General features: G+C 47.5%; 1 protein-coding gene across 1 annotated transcript; it reads left to right on the top strand.

Moving 5' to 3' along the window:
* Positions 1–406: 406 nt before the first annotated feature.
* LOC311179929 (large ribosomal subunit protein uL5-like) lies at positions 407–1,230 on the top strand (the record flags this gene model as incomplete). Its single annotated transcript, XM_084247564.1, has 1 exon — positions 407–1,230. One exon carries the CDS (start codon positions 407–409, stop codon positions 941–943), a length of 537 nt encoding a protein of 178 aa, XP_084103690.1. The 3' UTR covers positions 944–1,230.
* Positions 1,231–21,616: the final 20,386 nt, after the last annotated feature.

Genomic DNA, 21,616 nt, shown 5'->3' with positions numbered 1-21,616 from the left:
CTTTGCATTTGCTGCTCCATCTTCCTAGAGACACTCCACTAGGATTCCTTGCTTCCTTTAAATCTCCATTAGGGCCTCCCCCGTGTCACAAGAGGTTAAGCACAGCACTGTGAAGCTATCCATAGCTTCTGCGGCTTGAGTTTGATCCCCAGCCAGCCAGAGCGCTACCCACATGGTGCAGTAGACCTCTCCTGCCTCACTCACTGCTTCCCTTAGCAGTATATTTCTGTAGATCTGCCTGTTCTGCTCCCCACTCTGACTCTAGTGAATCCTCTCATATTCCACACCTCTGGCCTATACCCCAGTTCCTGTATGCATAAATAAATACATTCTTTTAAAAAAATCTCCATTACTGGCCCATAAGGCCGTGGGCCGGAAGCGCCGCTCTCTCTTCCTGTTCTCCATCATGGCGCAGGATCAGGGTGAAAAGGAGAACCCCATGCGGGAACTTCGCATCTGCAAGCTCTGCCTCAACATCTGTGTGGGGGAGAGTGGAGACAGACTGACCCAGGCAGCCAAGGTGCTGGAGCAGCTCACAGGTCAGACCCCCGTGTTCTCCAAAGCTAGATACACCGTCAGATCCTTTGGCATCCGGAGAAATGAAAAAATTGCTGTTCATTGCACAGTCCGTGATGCCAAGGCAGAAGAAATCTTGGAGAAAGGTCTAAAGGTGCGAGAATACGAGTTACGAAAAAATAACTTCTCAGATACTGGAAACTTTGGCTTTGGGATCCAGGAACACATCGATCTGGGAATCAAATATGATCCAAGCATTGGTATCTACGGCCTGGACTTCTATGTGGTGCTGGGTAGGCCAGGTTTCAGCATCGCAGACAAGAGACGCAGGACAGGCTGCATTGGGGCCAAACACAGAATCAGCAAAGAGGAGGCCATGCGCTGGTTCCAGCAGAAGTACGATGGGATCATCCTTCCTGGCAAATAAATTCCTGTTTCTATCCAAAAAGACTAATAAAGTCTGTTCAGTGAAATGTAAAAAAAAAAATAAATAAAAAATAAAAAAAATAAAAAATCTCCATTAATGGTCATTTTTTCCTGAGAGACCTTCGCTGACTACCCTCATGAAACAGAAGACCCCAGTTCTTTAGTCTGCTTTACATTCCTCCTCATGCATTTATTTGGTTATTAGCTTGTGTTTTTCTCTCTTTCCCAGCAGAATGTAATTACATTAGAATTAACAATACATTAGAAGATAAGGTCTACGAGGGCTAAGACTGTCTGTTCACTGTGCCAAAATCCAGTGACTGAATAGGGTTCAGCATACAGTAAACATTCAACAGATGTAATCAGTGAGTGAGCTTCTTGCTTTACATTTTGGGCTCCAGTAACACTGAACTGCTTTTGGCTGACTTCATACACCAAGTTGCTTCTCACCTGGAGGCCTTGTTCATGCTGATCCACTTACATAGGGGGTTCCTTCTCCTTTCCTTAGATATTCCCTACGGCTACTTTAAGATTCTGCTTGTGTTATCACCTCCTCCAGGCAGCCTCCCTGATCACTATGCCTTTGTCTGGATTAAGGTACCCTTCCCTAGGCAACCACAGTATGTTAAACATCTCAACCTTAGTTCTTTTCAATGTACCTCTGAAGAATCTGGGCTGTTTTGTTTTGCTTTTGCTTGCTTTTTGTGAACATCTTGTGAGCAAACTCTTCAGCACAGTCTAGTATAGTCAGAGATGAGTGAATGTTTTTTATAAATGAATGAATGAATGACCGAATTGGCTTGGTTCTACTCATAAAATTTTCTCAGTGATCCTGTCCCTCTCTGGAACCCAGTTTTTCTTAATCTGTAAAACCAGGGGTCTCACTAGCCTGCTGTGTTTATTAAAACTGCAATTTCCAGTCCTAGCCCTCGGGGTTCTGATTCTGGAGGAGAGGGGGGGACATCTGTATGTAATACATACCCACAAGTCATTCTGATGTGGCAATAGCTGGATCCCACGACTTCTGAGGCCCCTTCCTGCTCTTCAGACCTGAGATTCCACTTTGATGAGAAACCAGAAGGGGGGGCCACATGTGAGGACCTCTGGAGGACAGTCCTGGAGCACTCCCTGGGGTGTGGGGCCACAGACAGGAAGACAGTGATTCTTTGCCACCACCCCCAATAAGGGCTGCTGACTGAAATGGGGAAGGAAAAACAAGCACAGCTGCACAGGACAATCCAGCCTTTCATCACAGGCTAAGTTCTCAGCCTCAGGATGACCTTGGCCCCTTCCCTGTCCTGTTGCAGTTGCCACAGCACCAGTTGCCCAGTTTTTATTTACAGTTTTTCATCCCAGGAAGAGGCTCAGGGTGTCCTTGGGTGTCCACAGAGGGGAAGGGGCAGTTCCCCATGAGAAAGAAGGAAGAGGAAGCTAGAGTTTCGGGAAGGAGGCATGTCAGGCTAAGAATTTCAGGGATGGGGGTTAATCAGGCGAAGCTGCAGGCATTGAGGGTGTGCAGGCATTGAGAGCTTCAATGTCCCACTTCCAATTTTTTTTCCAGCTCTGCCAAGCAAAAATAATGTGGGGAAATCCCACCAGCCCTACCCTCCTTACCTTCTCTGTGAATGGGGGGCCCCACACATCTGATGTCCACAGCTCTGATGAGATGAAAAAGAGGTCTGTTGGGTGTCTGCCATTCCTAGCATTCTGAGATTTGGGGGGAGAGCTCTGGGCTAGGGGTTACAATGCTGGTGGGTCTGAATCCTGACTCTCCTCTGGGCATGCTGTGTGGCCAGGGAAGACTGCTGACCTCTCTGGGCATCTTTGCAAGGCAAGTGGAGGGAGAAATGGAGGCTACCTAAGGCAGCCTGCTGGTGAATTACACTATCCTTGACAGCATGTCAAGAGTATTTACTATCAACAGGACTTTCTCTGTTGATGTTGACCTTGGCAACCTGGCTGAGGAGGTGTTTGCTACCTTTCTCCACAGTGAAGTGAGTCCTTTCCCCACTTTTTACACTGTGTTCTTTGGGAGGAAGTCACCCTGTGCAGCCAGCACTTTGGGATCAGGGTGAAGGGGCCGGAGGGGGAATATTCACACAAATCATTTAGAATTCTGCTCATGGGATTTATCTATTTTTCCCACTTATTTATTCACTCATTTATGTCAGTATTCTGGTGTTGGTCATTAGAAGCTCCTCCAGGTGGTTCCCATCATGATGAGTTCTGTTTGTTTTTTAGTATTTCTTATTTTTTGGCACTACAAGAGACTCCAGGCTCCTCCTGTCTATTTCCTGGCCCAGTCCATTTCTCTAATGGTTTCTTTAATCTTTTTTTAGAAATTAATATGTGGGTGCCAGCTGTACTCATTGCTACTGGGGGGGTCATTGTTTCTATGCTCTCTCAACTGATGGAGCAAGGGAAAACGTGCATGCATACTAACTATAGAAATACACATAAACAGCTTTGTAGACACACACACACATACACACACACCAATCAATCTATCAACCTATCTACATCTATAGCTATATTAAGCTATAGATACCGTCTTTTAAAAAATCCAAACCTTACAAAAACATACTGTCTTCAGCTCTAATCCATTACTAAACAGAACATTCTAGACCCTTGTTTGTAAGCTCTCACTTCAATATTGAGAAAACCACACTATTCTTTTTTTTTCTGATCAATTCATCTGAACTTTGGTTACTGGAAGCCCCTTTAAGTTGGCTCATTCCAACTTTGTCTCATCATCCTTGAGGGTTTCCTTGCTTTCTGACAAGATTTTTCAAGTTCGCCTTGCATTGTCCCTGCACAAAGCTGAATTCAGTCATTTCTCTGAAAACCGGAGTTTCATTTAGTGGGAAATGGTATATAAGAATTAAGGTCTGGACACTGAGTATGTTTATTGCTCTGGAGGTGTTGTGGTGTTCCCTGGTTTCCTCAGTGGGCAGGGTTAGGGTGTGTGTGCGTATGTGTGTGTGTGTGTGTACGAATTTATACCGATGCTCAATTAAAACTCAGGGCCACAGAGCCTTCCTTCATTCTATATTTTTACCTTCCTTTTCTTATAGTGAAAACCCAGTTTCCCATGTCATTAATATATTTACTCTTTTCTTCGATCTCACACCACACCAAAGTGGTTTCAGAATTAAAATGCCATGCCTCTGCCAAATACTATTTATTAAAGTTCAGTACTTCTTTATAGTTTCTTCTGTCCTTAAAATATATCCCACCCGGGGTAAGGAGTAGTCAGAGACTTATGGCCAAAGTAACATGATCTCTTTTGTGTGGGTACGTTATTAATCTGGCATGCAGTTAAAATACATTTTCCTCTTTGTTTTCAAGTTTAAGGCTTAGGGTTTCATCTTTTTATTTAGTTTAATTTTTGAAAATGTTAAATATTTACATGGTTAAAAAATCAAACCCTTGCAAAGCATGTTCAGAGAAATCTCGTTCCCAACTCTCCCTTCCCCAAGGCATTGCCACCAACTCCTCAGGAAAAACCATCTTCAATAAGTTTCTGGGCTTTGCATCATTAAATAAACATGGACATTAACAGATAGATGCTTTTAAGTTTTATCCTCCACAAAAGGTAGCACACGAAACACAGTCCTTCGCACTTGGTTCTTATTTTACTGTTTTGTGCCCCATATAGGTCCAGGGAGATTTTTTTCTCCCTTCTGGTTGCAGTGTTTCCTTGTGCAGCCTCATAGACCATTCAGCCTCAGATGGACACTCGCACGCCAACATTTGTTGGATATTCCAACATGTTGTTATAAACCAGATATGCTGCAATGAATAATCTTGTGCACAGCTTCTTCATATTTGTGCAATTGTATTTTTAGGGTAAGTTGTAAAAGTCCTGGGTCAGAGGGTGGAGCATATGTCATTTTGTTAGATATTTTCTGATGTCATTCCCAACAGAGATGTAGAAGAGTGCCCCTTTGCTCAAAGCCTCACCAACAGGCATTGCCAAATTTTTGAACTTTTGCCAATTTGATGGATGAGAAATGGGCCTTCCATGCGGTTTGATTTGCATTAAAACTTCTCCTAGGTGCCCATTTGTATGTATGTTTCCCTAGGACACGTGTTGGTGGTTCAAACCACCCTAATAGATTTGATCTTGGGACTGACCCAATCCCATGGGTGGTTGGTGGCTCCGACTCCCATCATACTAGGGGCCAGTGGAACTCCCCACTCCCCATCTCTGAAGGCCATTGACCCTTCCCTGGGCCCCCCACCAGCTGAGGGAGCAACTATTTCTTCCACACAAAGAAGACTCTGAGTGAGGAGAATGACTTGGCCTCTGAGAAATGCTGAAGTCTTGACCTCATCCACCACTCAGAGGGCCAGTCAGGATAGGGGAACGACAGTGCTTGGACCATGGGTGGGGAGTAGAGGGGGGCACAAAATATAGGGGTGGGATTGCTGTTTGAGGAAGCTGATATGGAGACACAGAGCACACTGTCTCCCCAGGGAGACCGAATCAGTCTCTCAAGCTTAACGTTCATCCTCCTCTACACGGTTGCTTGAGTGACCTGCCTAAAACTGAAGAGAGGACCATGGCACCCCCAGATTACAAATTTCCTCTGGCTCTCCACGAGGATGAACATAGCTGGGATATGACCTCCACTTACTTTCCAAATGGAACCCCCTCCCTTCCTAACACACCCTGTGTCTCTCTGTCTTTCCATCCATGCATGCATCCATCCATCCTTCCATATCAGTTATCTATTGAGGCATTATATGCCTTTTTAAAAGATTTGCTTTTATTTATTTATGCATATAAAAGCTGGGGTACAGGCCAGAGGTGTGGGAGGTAAGAGGATTCACCAGAGACAGAGTTGGGAGCAGAACAGTCGGATTGACTGAAATACACTGCTGAGGGGAGCAGCGGGCAAGGCAGGAGAGGTCTGCTGCACCATGTGGTTAACTCCCAGGCAGGGGATTGAACTTCTGCTGCAGTGGCTACAGATATCTTTATAGTGCTGAGACTTTAACACCTTGTGTCACCAGGGAGGCCCCTGGTGCATTATATGCTACCTTACCACGCAACATCTGAAACATTTATTGTTTCACACAGTTTTTGTGAAAACAGGTTGTTGGAAGCAGCCTAGCTGGTGGATCTAGCTCTGATCTCTTATGAAGTCAACCTGACACCATCAGATTGTCAGCTGGGGCTAAGGCCAACCCAAGACTTGACTGGGCTGCAGGGTTTACTTCCAAAGCACTTGCTCATGTAGTGAGCAAGTAGTGGTGGCTGTTGGCAGCTCCTTACTACGTGGGCACTTCTACTGAGTTGCTCGAGTAGGGGGGATGTTAAGCGGGCAGCTGGCTTCCCCCACAGTGAGTGACAGAGAGACAGCAAGGAGGAAGCCACAATGTCTCTTATGACCTAGTCTCAGAAGTGACAGACTGTCAGTTCCCCACATTTGATTCTTCTAAATGCAGCCTATCCAGAAGGGGACTCTGCTTAGGGAAGAAGTGTGAAGAAATTTGTGGACATATTTTAGAGTCACAACACTATCCATCTACCTTGTGAACAATGTATTGAGCTCCTACTGTGTGCCTGGTCCTGGTGGCAGTTCATAGTCCAGAACCTTGAGAAGCGCATCATCTAGATGGGAGTGCAAACTCAAATGCCTGTGGAGTCCAGGAAGTAGAATGAATGAGTTAAGTGACCATGTGGGCTCCATTGAGCTGGCTCCATTGAGCTTCAGAGTTAATGTGAAGCATCCTTATTTTTAGGTGTTGACAAGTAAATCAGTTTTAGCTTGTTTTTCAAACTCTCTGTTTGCTTGGTTTGGCCCATATACCACCCGTTTGCAGCCATACCAAATTTCTCAGTGGTCTTCCCAAATATGCATTCATTTGACAAATATCTATATGCACTGGACTTCTAGGAGATATCATAGTTTCCACTCCCAGCTCTTTCATACTTGTGTCCACAGCTCCATTATGGCCCCTGCCTCTTTCACCAGGTGAGTTCCTGAGGGAGGAATGAAGACAGGTGCCACTGAGCAAAAGGGGCAAGATGGCCTTAGGGCACCAGGTCCTGGGAAAATGAACAGGACTTCCAGCCAGGGGATTCCCTGGTGGGGAAGAGGATGAGCAAAACTCCAGTGTGTGGAAAGCGTGGGTAGTGCTGAGGCTGGCAGAGTCCCAGCTCCTTCCCCTTTAGACCTCCCCTAGCTGGCAGGCTCTTGGCTGCCTCCCTAGATGGTGAGCGCGGAGGTCTGATGGCCCTTCCAAGTAGCCAGGGGAGAGCTGGGAAGGGAAACAGCTGGAACAAGAAACCCAAATCCTGGATGAATCATCGATGGAATCTGTCCCACAATAACAAGAGAGGGCTGAACTGGGAGGAAAAGAGAAGCCCTGAGGGTACTGGGCCCAGAGAGGTGAGGGTTAAGAGATGGCCTGGGAGCAGCAGGGTGGCCTCCAGCCCCAAGTCTCCCTGGGACCTTGGCTCTTGGCTCTCAGTTTCCATTGTCATTGGAGCCAGACCCCCCTCCAATCCTCCATAGCAGGCCCTTGCTGGTGGGTCTCTGCAGACTCCGCTCCCTTCCACTGTCTCCACCCAGTTAGAGGAAACTTTTGGGGAAAAAAAAAAAGAATCTTCTCACATTACTCCCTCCTTTGCTTCCTCCCATGGCTTTCCATGGCTCTAGGGAGAACATCAAACTCTCACATCTGCAAAGTGCTGCCCATCTCTCCTACCTCTTCTCCTGTCCCTACTCCCCTTAGTCTGACTCTTTTGTGTCTCCAACCAGCTCGCTTGCCACGGGGCTCTTGCATGTGCTGGAAACTCTCACTCTAATGTTTTTCCCTGACTTTTCTCACCAGTTATTCCTCTCTCTTCAGATCTCAGCTTAAGCCTTGAGCGCAGCTATCCTAGACCATAGAATACCTGCTCCTTTTTCCCTTGAACGACTGAACCACCATTTGTATGATGCATTCATTATTAAGATCTGATCCCTTACTACACTATGAGCTACATGAGGGCAGAAGCTATCTGTTGTGTCAGCCTGGTATTACCAACAGCCTGCATACTGTCCCTGCCACAGGTGGATGGTCAGTAAATGCATCTCCTGGCCTCTGTCCTTGCAGGACATGACAAGTGTGTATGACTACTGCTTCGCAGCAGCAGGGAAGGAGTTTAAGCAGAGTTACTGATTCCATTGCACAGCTGAGAAAACTGAGGCTCAGAGAATTTGGGCTGACATTTGCTGGGAACCTATTATATGCCTGGCACTGTGTTAAGCCCTTTAGTGCATTATGTCATTGGATTCCCACAAAAGCCATGAGGGGAAGATTATAACCTCCATGAGGAAACTCTGGTTCCCAGAGGGTAGGGAAATCTACCCAAAGCTACACAGCAAATCAGTAGCAGAACCCATTTCATATTGCTTCCCTGGTTTCTCTACTCCATCAGACATAAGGCCAGTGATAGATTTTGCTATTTCTCAAACTCAAAAGCAGTGACTGGACCATAATTCCATTATTCACTTACCAAAGAAAGAGGAAATGCATACTTGTATAGCCCTTGGAAAATCCCGAAGAGACAAACCAAGTACAGTCCCATAGTTAAGCCTGTGTTTTGGAGGCTGATTTCACAATCATTGGATCCTAACATAAACAACATTTTGTGTGTTGTATATTAATTCTGCTGAACCAGGCACAGTGCAACACATTTTATATTCATTCACTGATTGAATCCTTACTACAAACCTCTGAGGACATAAATATTATTCAGTCTTTGTAAGATGACCCATCATTTGTAAGGATGAATCTGAGACTCAGAAAGGTGAACCTTCCTGAGGTCACATGTAGTATGGAGTTGAACCACATTATTAGAGAGTATTTTTGGAGAGCATGCATGGAAATAAAGGTGCAAAGGATGTTGAGAGGCCCAAGGGGTGGACTGTAATTAGTGCTTTATAGCCACTTCAGGTCATGCAATCTATTTCCTTCTGGGTAACCTATATTCCTGACATGCTTAGTATTATTGGGACCCTGAGCACATCTCTCTTTTAAGACTTTGAATCTATCAAGAAGTGACACAAGCCAGGGCCTCCCCGGTGGCGCAGCGGTTGAGCTCTGGGTTGCGAAGCTGCCCGCAGCCTCTGCAGCACCGGTTCGATCCCCGGCTTGCTCCCCGGCCACCAGAGGAGGGTCCCGCATGGTGCGCAGACCTCTCCTGCTGCCCGCTGCTCCCCTCAGCAGTGTGCTTCGATCCTACTGCCTGCTCTGCTCCCCACTCTGGCTCTGGTGAATTCTCTCACCCTCCCATGTTTCTGACTGTACCCAGTGCATGTATAAACAAAACAAACAAACAAACAAATAAATAAATAAAAACATGCCTCTATAAAAAAAAAAAAACTTAAAAAAAAAAGAAGTGATACAAGCCTTAAGATTCACTTGGGTAGCACAAGAAGGTAGTTAATAACGTAATTCCTAGAAATGAATGTTCTTGTCCAATTTTGGACTCACCATTTACTAGCTATCTGATATTGGACAAGTTGCTCTTGTATAGAATAAGGAGAGTGATAGAATCTATCTCATCACTGTCACACATGCAGAGAAGCACCTGACCTGTGGAAAGTTCCATTTTGGCGTATTTGTCTTGATGCAATTCCATCAGTCTCCAAAGGTTTTACAATTCATTCCTGCTAGTGAGACCCCAGAGCATCTCCTTTGTTTCCAGTGCTTTCCAGAGCATGTGCACCTGGCCTCCTCATTGATTCTGTGAATACCTGATATCCCCACCAATGCCTTATTTCTCTGTTTAATTAACTCAGAACCAGTGTGTTGCCTGCAACCCCAGAACACTAGCTGTCAATTGTCAATTCTGCTTCACTACAAAGCTAGGACTCAAAAACCTCCAAGTTACGATCCCCGCCCCCAACTCCCAGTGGAGTTCTGCACCTGACATGCATTTTCTGTCTGGAGTAGTGATACTGCAACCATCCAGACTGGCTCCTGCAGTTTGGAGAGGGTTTATGAGATTGCTTAATACAAGCCATCAAGATATCCTCTGGCATGTGTGCATGGTGGATCTATTGGGGATTATTAATACCAAATTAACAATGAACCACTGGAAGCCCAGGATGTGAACTGGTTATTAAAAGTTACACAGGGTAGTGCATTAGCACCTAACTCAAGTTCTCTCTGCTAGAAACAGATCAACCATGGTGATGGAAAACGGACTGTGACTATGACAATGACTTTGAACTTAAACCTTTACTGCTACAGTCATTCTTTTTTAGTTCTTTACTAACTCCCAGTTTCTTTGAGCTTAATACCATCTCAGGGCCTTTGCACATGCTTTTCCTGTCTCCCGAAATTCTGCTTCTTTCCCCCACTCTTTACTAATTCCTTCCCTCTTTCAGATCTAGGGTTCTGTCTCCTTCCTAAACCTCAAGCTGTAAGTAGATCACCCTACAGTTCCCAATGTCAACATTTGTCTGTTTTCTTAGTTGTCACCACATAATAATTCAGGTTTGTTTGTCTTTTTTTCCTGTTGATGTGTTTCTTGCCTATCTTCCTTAGTAGATTATGCATTACCAGAGGGCAGGGACTCTGACTTGTTCAGGTTCAGCGCTTTGCAGGATATTTGATCAATAAATGGAACAATCCCAGAATCATCTAACCAGAAAGCATCCAGTTTCTGGCTTTTCTCCAAAGCTAAAGAAGCATGGTTTGGCTAAGGTTATAAAGTCAGTCATCATTTAGGAGAAAGCAGACTAGAACTTGCAGTCACATCATCTGTAAGCCCGGTGATGGGTGGGGCTGGATTCCCAGGGAAGGGTGTTGGAACTTTGCTTGCTCCTCCCCACCAAATGGAAAAGCCAGGTACTAGCATCATCTTCCCTCTCTCTTCCCCGCTTCCATGTCCTCTTCTACTTTACCCATGAGGAAACTGAGGCTTAAGACAGTCCGAATCTCCCATCTGGGGAGTGGACAAGAAGACACTCAAACTCCGCTGCCTCTGAAGCCCGGTTGTGCTTTGCCCGCCTGGGGAGGTGGCGGCCTCGCCCTGCCAGTCGGTGCAATGGGCCCGCCGCGGCCTGCGGAGCGTCTGGAGAGCAGGAAAACCCGGAGGGACGGGCTCCAGTTCTTGGCAGCCGGCTTGGCCCTCGGGCCTGGAGGGGGTGCGCCTGGTTCTCATCACGCGCAGCAGCAGGGACGGGGGTGGGGCGGGGCGGGGGGGGGGGGTGGCCAAGCGCCGGCACAAAGGGGCCGCCGTCTCGCCGCCCCATCCCACGCGGGGCGCAGCGCTTCGACCCGCCCCGCCCCTGAGGCCACCCCTCCGCTGTGGCCCGGCCCGCGTCTCTCCCTCCGTCTCTTGGTTTCTGGCTGCCTCTGGTCTTAGTCTGCGCCCTCGCTCCAGCACTCCGGAGACGAGGCTGGGGTGCGCGCCCACCGCCAGACTGCTCAGCTTGCTCCAGTACTAGACCCGCCGGGGCTGCAGCGCACAGACGGATCGGCAGACTGACTGACCCCAGCGCCCTGGAGAGCAGCGACCTCCGCGTGTAGCCCATCGCCATGGTAACGCCCGCCAAGGCCTGGACCACCTTGCTCCTTGCTCTCTCCCCTTTCGGTGGGGCACAGCCCCTCAGTGGGTGTCCAGGGCAGACCCCGACCTTTTATGCACGGAGACTGCCCTCAGGAACTCGCCAGAGGGCTATGCTTAACTGTCCCCACCAGCAGGGGTGGAGGGAGGGGGTCAGGGATGTGTCTGGAGATGCCCTGTCTGCCCTCTGGGCTTCTATCTCTCCGCGTGCGAAGTGGGTGGAGTAAGGTTAGGTGACTTGTAAACCTGATACTGCCCCAGCCTGAAGCACAGGGAAGACCTTAGTCCTAACTCTTGGACCAAACTTTTAGACTTGGGACGGAGGGTCTGATATGCCCATTGTCCCCACAGGGGGTTTGGTTGGAGATGGAGGTTAAAGGCCCCTCCCAGGTCAGTTAGGCCTTACAGGGCAAGAAGGATTAAGAGAGTGAAGTGGGAGGAAATTGCTCACCAAAACTTGAGCTCATTTAGCTACTTTAGACTCAAGGCTGAAAAGTCAGATTTGCAAATTCGTCCTGACTTGAGGTGGGTCCCCTGGGAAGTGGGTGGGGAAGTAGGCCTAGAGGAGGCGGGAGAGAAGGCAATTCCTCCATACTGTGACTTCCTGGGCTGGCACCTTGAGACAGTTGTATGTGTGTGTGTGTGTGTGTGTGTGTGTGTGTGTGTGTGTGTGTGTACACCAGTATCTGGAAACAGAGAATGAAAGAAAAGTCTGTTTTCAGGGAATCCCAGCCCAGCTCCAGACAGGCCCAGGAGCTCCAGGCTGATTTGCAGGAGCATTGGGGATTTGGAAAATGGCTGTGAAGACAGGCCAGGGCTTTAACCCTTGACTGTGATCAAGCATGTTGAGTGTATGTGCGTTTTCACTTATGTGAATGTCTGTACACAGAACTCTGCAGAGAGAGGAGTTCACACACATGCAGAGAGCACACCAAGACATGCCTACACTGACTCACATGGCTGAACACACATGTCCTCTCACACCTGAGCCTGGTCCACGTGTTTTCCATTCCTGCTAAAATACAGCATACACAGCCTACACACCACACATGTACTGTAAAACCAGGCTCCTGAAGCCATGCTGCAGCAGGGCAAATGAGCACACACATTTCTCTTGCAGCTGTTGGACAATAATCATCATAAGTTAATGTTTATTCACCTCTCACCACAGGCAAGGCCCTGTGCTAGTCAATTGTTATACGGGAACTCATGTAACTCACACCAGCTCTAACAGTGAGCCTGCTGGTATCTCCACCCCACAGATAGAGATGAGAGACTTCAGGAGTTAACCGGCCATTGAAGGCCACTCTACCAGGAAATGGGAGTTAGGAGAGCCTGAATTCTGAATCTGCACTTAGCTGTCACAGTCATCCCAGTGCCACAGTCTGTGCCAAAGGTGCTTGCCAGCGTTTCCCTGCTTTCAGACCTAACTCAGTTATTAGTTTAAAATCCAGAAACTCCTACCTAAAGCCAAGATCCTCAGATCAAAGGTCTGGCACTGGGTGGCTCCTCTCAAAAGCTGAGCAACTCCTTCCTGAATGGGAACGATGGACAGATTTTCCTCCCATCTTTGTCTTTAAACCTTAAATGTTACCACCTGCCCAACTCTCTTGCTTACCTCTGTATTCTGGCCACTCTGATCTTGGTTGAGAGACTCTTTTTGTTTCATGCTTCTTACCACAGGACCTTTGCACAAAGTGTTCTTACTGGGTGGGACATTTATTCCTATTCATCCTGTAAACCTCCACACAAATGTCACCTCATTGGGAAAACCTTTCTTGATTCCTCCAACTCTCACTCTAGCATGCCATGTATCTCTCCTTTAGAGGCACTATCACATTGCAGTTTTTGTGGGGTGATACGATTAGTGGCTATCTAGTTTTCTGAGGCAGCCCAGTGTCAGAGCATCTTATGACAGAGGGGCTTAGGATTTGTCCATTTCACATTGTTGTGTCATCATAACACTTTTTGCTTATATGTACTGGATAGCTATTATAAGGAGATAATAAAATCTACCACTTATTATTTGTTTAATATTTTCCTTTAAATCAACTTACTTTATAAACTAAAAGATATATTTAAACAGAAAATTATATATCATGATCATGAAAAATAGGTATCCATTGTCATAAATGGATCGTAACTGTAAAATATATATAGCAAAAGGGCTTTGGTAAATTCTGGCAAGATGGGGCTGGCCATGAACCATTCCCAGTCCAACGACTACTTTGTTTCTGTTGGAAGGAGCTGTGAATCACTTAACATGTTTCTGTCAACAGTGGTCCCAGTAGGCCCCATCATACAGCCTAGTGTGTCGTTGGTTATTCCATCTAGGTTGGAGTAATTACATGCTGTGATGTTCACACAAGGATGAAATCTCCTAAAGATCCATTTTTCAGAACATACCCCTGTGGCAACTGACACATGACATAATGACAACGTATGTGAGAGCTGCTCAAGATAGACTGGCATTAATTGAGACTTTCTCTTTAGTGTCATCACGAGCACTGGAGGAGAGTAAGAGTAACTTTCTTGCTGTGATTTCACATGGAGTTTGTGTCCTCCCCAAATCATCCTGGGGGCCACCTGGGATCCCATCCCACGAAGTTGACTCCTATTCAGTGCATTCAATAATGCCAAAGGACTGAGTTCCTGGCGACTCCCTAAAGCACCTACTGTGTACCAGGCTCTGTGTGAGGGTCTGGGTGTAGAATTGAGTCTGTTCTGGTCCCTGCCTTGGGGACCTGCAGTCCATGGGAAAGGCATATTCCCTGAGAATTCTGGGCCAGAGATGGGCAGTGGGAGTCCATCCTTTGCCTGGAAGCATGTAGCATGGAAAAGAGGAGAGATACAGGTCAGCAGGGCTCTGAAAGGTAGGAAGACATTCCCCCCAAGTGGAGAGGGGCACAGAGGGAGCTCAGAATTCCGAGAGTGGGCCCCCACCACAGGTCCTAGAGGGAGGAATTTTCAGCAGCATTGAAATGAACATTTTTTATTTTACAGCTTTTCAACATTTTGAGTGTTAGCAAGTGATCTAAACAGCACACATGCACAATAATAAATAAAAATAAATTTATTTAAGTTAAAATGAATTGACAAAAAGACAGAGTACATAAAAAGTAAAATAATAATTTCAAATCATTTTGAAATGCATAATTATTAATGTGATATAAACCATGAATTAGGATATGTGACCAGCAAAAAGAGCTCATAAATCCAGCATGTGGATGATTGGGGAGCCCTGTGCTAGACTGTAAAGGGTGTTAGAAGAAGCAGGAAGGGTATGTTGGGTGTCCACTAAGAGGTCACCCATGCCAGGCTGAGTTGCTAAGGCAATGGGGAGCCACCCAGGTTGTTGGGCTGGGAAGGGTCACATGCGGATCTCTGTGTGAGGAAGGCCATGGTGGTGGTCACAGGGGAGCCTGACCTGATGGCAAGGGACTGAGAACTGGTCCTCCTGTGTGCAGATTCATATCCCAGGTCTGTTCTTTCCTGGTGGTAGAAGCTTGGGCTCAGTTCCTTAACCTGTAAAACAGAAATTAAAATACCATCCTAAAGGATTGTTGGGAAGATGAAATAAAATAATGTATGGAAAGTGCTTAGCGCTGGACCTGATACAGAGGGCTTGCTCGGCAAGAAGAACTCTAGTTACAATCGTTACTAACGTTATGTAGTTTGAATGGGAGATGCTGAGTCCCAGGGCAGAGGCCGGGGGTGGGGGAGGGAGAGAAGGGAACTCCCAAAAGCTCACACCTAGAGGTGAATGTCTTGCTCAAGGTCACACAGATGATGCAGGATAGAGCTGGACTTGAACGTGGTCTTCTGATGCCCACTTGCTTCTCAGTTCATTGCATCTAAGCTGTTTTTCCAGTTTCTTAATTTTTTTTTCTTTTTTAGAAAATAAGGAGCCAGTTCTCACTCATACCTCCACCCACACAAAATTAAAAAGGATTTAAAGCAGGAGAAGTTTTAGTTGGATGTGAGGCAGGAACTTCTTGGCAGCCAGAGGCACAGAATGCTGGTTTTAGAACCTCCAACCTGGAGAAGTTTAAGAGGAGCATCCCAGGTAGTTGAGCCTGGTGGTCACGAGCCGACACCCAGTGGGCTGTGTCTGGCTCACAGATGTGTTTGGTTTGGCTGATCTTTAAGAAACAGGAAGTTTTATTAAAATGCCAGTAGATCAGGCAATGCTGGGCAAGGGCAATGCCTTGTTGGAACTTACGCGATGGGGCTTGTAGCCCAGGCCTACAGCTTTTTACTGCTGCCCTGACACTGAGACCGACTCTCAGGGGCCACTCACCTTGGGGTGAGAGGGACTCTTCTCTCACATTAGGCCTACTCTGTCTTCCTTGTCACCTGTCAGGCCCCTGTAGGCATTAGGATTGGTGGCTGCTGATGTAGACTCTTCTGGGCCTGCAATACCTCCATGCATGAGACAGGTCTTTTAAAAACTTTCTCGCCACCTGAGGACTAATGGATTCCACTGAGAAACCCCATACCCTGGCTCTAAACCTTCCTAAACCTGGTTATACTTTGAGTTCTAGAATGGCCCTACTGGAAGAACCTTGAGAGAGAGAGCGCGCGCGCAAGAGAGAGAGAGAGAGAAAGAAGCCCAGTGCTCCCATTTTACAGATGGGGAAACTGAGGTCAAGGTTACCTAGAAAATCAGGGGTGGAATCCCACCTTCTAGACATTTTGACCACACAGGAGAGCAGAGATTGAAGGCAGCCCTAAGACTGTCCTCTCTTTACCCAAGCTAGGAGGCACAAATGCTAAGTGGTGGTAAAATCCTTGCCCGAGCAAATGGATACATCTGGATCTTTAAGAAAAGTTCAGCCCACATCTTAGAAGGCCCAATGAACAACATCTGGCGAGACCATATAAAAGGGGAGCCAGCCTTAAACACACACACACACACACACAATCACACTTTTCTTTTCCCTCTTGATTATAAAACTTCTCCAAAAGAATATTTGGAAAAATCCAGCAAACTATGAAGAAAATTAAAACAGTGCCTTATAAGGCCCCAGCCCCTCACAGCCCTCAAGGTGACTGCAGTTAACACTTTATTTCTCGACCTCTTGGCTTATACACATTTTTACACAGGAATTACAGGCAGTTTTCTTTAAAAGAAATTGCAGTGAAAGAGTAGTTACCAGTGGAATGGGGGAGTTGTCTGGGGGGCCACTTTTGGGGTGGTGGAAATGGTGTGTATTGATATGAGTCAGTGTTACAGAGGTGTGCGCATGGGTCAGTGCATCAACCTGTGCATTTTATATTACTTTATTTTACTGTATAAAGTAATACTTAAGATTACAACAATAATAGAGGCTTATTGCAAAGATATCCAGACAGAAGTATACCCTCCTACCCTGCCCAGATGCAGCCCCTGGGAACAGATATTTTTCTGTGTCTTTTTGTGTAGAAGTTTCCAGAATATCACATGTGAGCCAGCCCTGCAGACGGGGCCTGCCAGTCCTCCTGATGGGCTCTGTCTGTGGCCCTGAGCTGCAGGCAGAGGGCCTGAGGGGTTGGGGGTACCGCAGAGGGATCTAGCTTATCTCACCTTCTTCCACTTCAGCTTCTCTTGCCTCAGTTCTTGTCGAGGAACAGTTAAAGGTCCAGCCAGGCTGTACTCATTGGGAAGGAATGGAAACATGTCGATTAAGTTTCACGGAAATCATTTTGAGGGGCCCATGTCTGGCCAACTGTGTTTGGGTTCCTGTGGTCCCAGGCTAGGCTGCCTTGTTGATTTGGAGTGGAGAGTGGCCAGCTTTCCTTCCTGCAGCAGCCTGGACCCCTTCAGCATGTGCTTCCCCCAATATTTGGACAGTTTATGGGTCCCTGGGGTTCAAGCCTGTAGCAGGTAATGCTCTGGCCAAGAACGCCAAGTCTCATTCACTTGGAACATTCTTCTTTTTTACTGGTTCCCCTTAAATGGTTACAGTGTGCGGCCAGCTGAGCCAATTTGCTAAAGCCAAAGGCATCCTAGTCTGCAAGCCTCCGTCTGTGAGAGGTAAACAACTTCTTTAGGCCCCACTTGAAACAGCGCAGGACAGCAGCTGGGGAGGCCACCCTGAAACCTGTGGCTGCTGCCGGTCCCAAGGCAGACAAGGCCCCAGGGGCTGGGGGCAGGCCTGGCTGCTTCAGACCTGGGGTGAATCCCCACTCGATCTTTCTCCTCACTGTGATCTTGGGCAAGATCAGCCTTGGTGTCTTGATCTGCAAAGTGGGATGTCCTAGCCACACACACCCCACCCCCACCCCGGAATCCTCATGAGGCTAAGCAAGAAAATGAATGGAGGGCCCAGTGCACAGTAGGTGTCTGGAATCTGCTGCTCTCTTTGGGGTGATGGTAGTAGGTAGTAGGAAAGGACTGCGGCAAGGGAGATGTCTTCACACAGAGGCTAGGACTTGAGCTTTATCTCAGAGGATGAGTAAAGACAAAAAGCAACTAATTAGAGTTAACAGTGGCAGTAACACTTTTTGATTTCTGCCCCCAAGATCCCCTCCACCTGTCATCTCCATGTATCTTAAGAGTAATCCTCTGAGTCAGACGGGATCAGAACTAGAATCCCTGCTTACAGTTGGGGAAACTGAGGCACATCAAGGAAGAGATGGGTTAGCCCACTGTTTACCAGCCGCTGGCATGCACAGTTGGGACAGTTTGTCACAAACCGAAACTAAAGAACACGGAATCAGGCAGTAGAGTCGGGATCTTCCGAGGACCCAGGGAGAAAGCCTCCTTCTGGGGACAAGATGTCCTCAACACCTTTCTAAAGCATCTCATTTTGGAAGAAAGAGAGAAAGACCTCTTGAGGTTTTAGGGAGTAACTGATTCTCATTGTTTACCCTTTCTTTTAAAAACTAGTTTTTTAAAAGAGAAGTAGAACTATACAAATAAAATATTCTGTCTTATGTATATTTATGATACAGTTAGAGGTATATTACTTATGTAAAATATACTTATGTAAGCTATCCACTATGGCCATTACAATAATAAATATATTTAATAAACATGCATATTGTTTATATAAATAATATAAAAGCCATTGGTTTATTTTTGGAGCTACATTTTGTGTGTGCCGGTTGATACACACTTTGCATTTACACTGGTGACACAGCAGCCGCCTGAACACGACCACAGAAATAGCAGCGGTGACTGCTGATTCTGGGAGTCAGGCCTGTACAGAGAATGTCTGTGCAAGAAGCTCATTCAGTCTCATTCAACTTTTTAAAGATTTTTTTTTTTTTAATAGAGGCATGTTTTTCTTTATTTGTTTGCTTGTTTTTGTTTTGTTTATACATGCACTGGGTACAGTCAGAAGCGCGGGAGGGTGAGAGAATTCACCAGAGCCAGAGCGGGGAGCAGAGCAGGCAGAAGGACTGAAGTACACTGCTGAGGGGAGCAGCGGGCGGCAGGAGAGGTCTGCGCACCATGTGGGACCCTCCTCCGGTGGCCGGGGAGCAGCCGGGGATTGAACCGGCGCCGCAGAGGCCGCGGGCAGCTTCGCAACCCAGCGCTCTACCGCTGCGCCACCGGGGAGGCCCTCATTCAACTTTTTAAGGCAGGTCAGGCAACAACCTCAGTTTTACCAATGAGGAAACTGAGGCACAGAGAGATAGGTGTCAGTAAGTGGCATCACCCAAATTTGGACCCAGGCTAACTGCGTTCTGATAAGCAGCCAGGTGATGTAAGGCCTCCATTTCAAAAGACACTTTATTTTTTATTTTTTTTTTTTTGTATAGAGGCATGCTTTATTTATTTGTTTGCTGGTCTGTTTGTTTGTTTTGTCTATACATGCACTGGGTACAGTCAGAAGCGCGGGAGGGTGAGAGAATTCACCAGAGCCAGAGCGGGGAGCAGAGCAGGCAGAAGGACCGAAGTACACTGCTGAGGGGAGCAGCGGGCGGCAGGAGAGGTCTGCGCGCCATGTGGGGCCCTCCTCCGGTGGCCGGGGAGCAGCCGGGGATCGAACCGGCGCCGCAGAGGCCGCGGGCAGCCTCGCAACCCAGCGCTCAACCGCTGCGCCACCGGGGAGGCCCTAAGGCCTCCATTTCAAATGCAATTAGATACATTTTTTTTTTAAAGTGAGTGGCTTTGAAGAACAGCAGTAAGTGCTAATAGCACAAATGGCACTTCGAATGTGCTAAAATTCTTGAGGATGACAGTGAATGATAAAATTTCCAAAAAGAAAATGAAAAAATACCAGTCCAACCTCACAGGCACATGAGGAAGGAGGCTCAGAGAGGGAAGCCGTCCCTGCCAGGTAGCACAGTGAAGCAGGAGCCAGGAGGCCCAGCCCTCCGAGGCAGAGTGGGGCAGAGAGGGGGACGCATGTGGCAAGAAAGAGGTGCTGGCCTGTTTGACTTGGTGTGTTTGGTTGTTTACAGATGTCTGCGGTCCCCTGTTTCTGTTCCCACTGCTTTCCTGAGGGGTGTGTGTGTGTGTGTGTGTGTGTGTGTGTGTGTGTGAACTATTAGGGGCTGGCTTTGTTTGGGGGGAGTGGGCATTACTACCCCAGATGAACCTTTGCCTGTTCTGCCAAATTGAAGGACTCCCTCCTCTCACCAGACCCCACAGGCCCTCCTGGGCCTGTACACTTTGGACCCCAAGTGCATGCCATAAACCATCCCCCATGAGCTCACCCCAAAGAAAGTGCTGAGACTCTCCTTCAGGAAGGAGGCTGCAGTTGGCATTCTTTCCACAGGGGGCCCACCCTGTGCCCCTGTGGGTGCTGTGACACTGACATTTGTCTAATGCTTCAGGCTAGTGTCCTCTGTTTCATAGCCTCCTGGCACTGGGCTCTGCTTGGCCTCATTTATAAAAATGATTTCTCTGTCCTGAATAAGCTCTTTCTGTTGAATCCTTATTTATTCTCACCTTCCTTTATATCCCTCAGTGATCGATGGACCTAGAACTTGTGACCAACCTGGGACAGCCAGATGGCTTCCATTAGGCTTTTGAAGAGTTGAAAATCATTGCCCAAGCATTCTAATACTGTGCCTGGTTGGGGCTTTTACAGATGGAAAAACCGTGGCTTGGAGAGGGGCATGGTGTCTACTCTTGCACGAGACTTACTGAACACCTATTTTGTACCAGGCCCTATGCCGGGACTGAGAGCCTTACCAGAATAGGCACCTGCACTGCGGGGTTCATGTCTGTTCCTGGAACAAGTGATCACAGGCTTAGTCGTTTACAGCAGCAAGATATATCATCTCACGGTTATGTGGATCAGAAGTCCCACCCGGGGCTCGCTGGACTCCCACCAGGGTGGTAGCTACTTTCTCTCCCGGAGACATGCGGGAGGATCCATTCACTTTTCCACCTTCTAAGAACCACCCACAGTCCTTGGCTCTTTGTCTATTTTTAGTCTGTGATATCATGTCTCTCCATCCTTCTTCCACATTCCCATTCCCTCTCACTCCAGCCTCTTCTGCCTGCTCTTGTACTTTGGAGGAAGCCTGGCTTTCACCTTGGGCCCCTGGGTAATCCAGGGTCATCTTCCTATTTTAAGGGCAGCTAGTGAGCAGTCTCAAGGCTGTCAGCAGCTTGAAGTCCTCTTTATCATGTAGGTAACATGTTCATAGGCTCCAGAGATTAGGAAGGGGCATTTGGGGGGCCATTATTGTGCTAACCACTCATCCTCAGGGAGTCCACTGAGGGAGACAGCAGTCAGTGTGGGAGCTGCTGTGAAAGGGCGCCACTGGGGTCTGGAGAAGGTGACACCTGGCCTAGCTGGGGGAGGGGGTAGGCGGGCAGTGAGAATGTCCTGGGAGAAACAAGAGACTGAGCTGAATCTTGAAGGATGAGGAGTCAGCCAGGTGGAGAGGCCTTCCCAGGGGAAGGAACCGCCTATGTGAAGGCCTGGCGATGACGAGAGAGAGCATGCGTCTCAAGCATGTGTCTGGTGGAAGAAGCGCAAGAGGCGGTGGGGCGGGAGGGAGGCTGGGGAGGTGCTCAGAGGCCGGATCACAGGGCTCTGAACTCCTGGAGGCCAGCTGCTTCTGAAGGCAGTGGGGCGTTCTGAGCAGGAGACTGACAGGCCAGCTTTGCTTTTGAGGACAGTCACTCTAGGGTCCTGATGGAGAATGGCT

Source organism: Talpa europaea, assembly GCF_964194135.1.
Source record: "Talpa europaea genome assembly, chromosome: 11".
Classification (NCBI taxonomy): Eukaryota; Metazoa; Chordata; class Mammalia; order Eulipotyphla; family Talpidae; genus Talpa; species Talpa europaea.
Note: the sequence above shows the minus strand (reverse complement) of the source record. Positions and strands in the feature narration are given on the sequence as shown.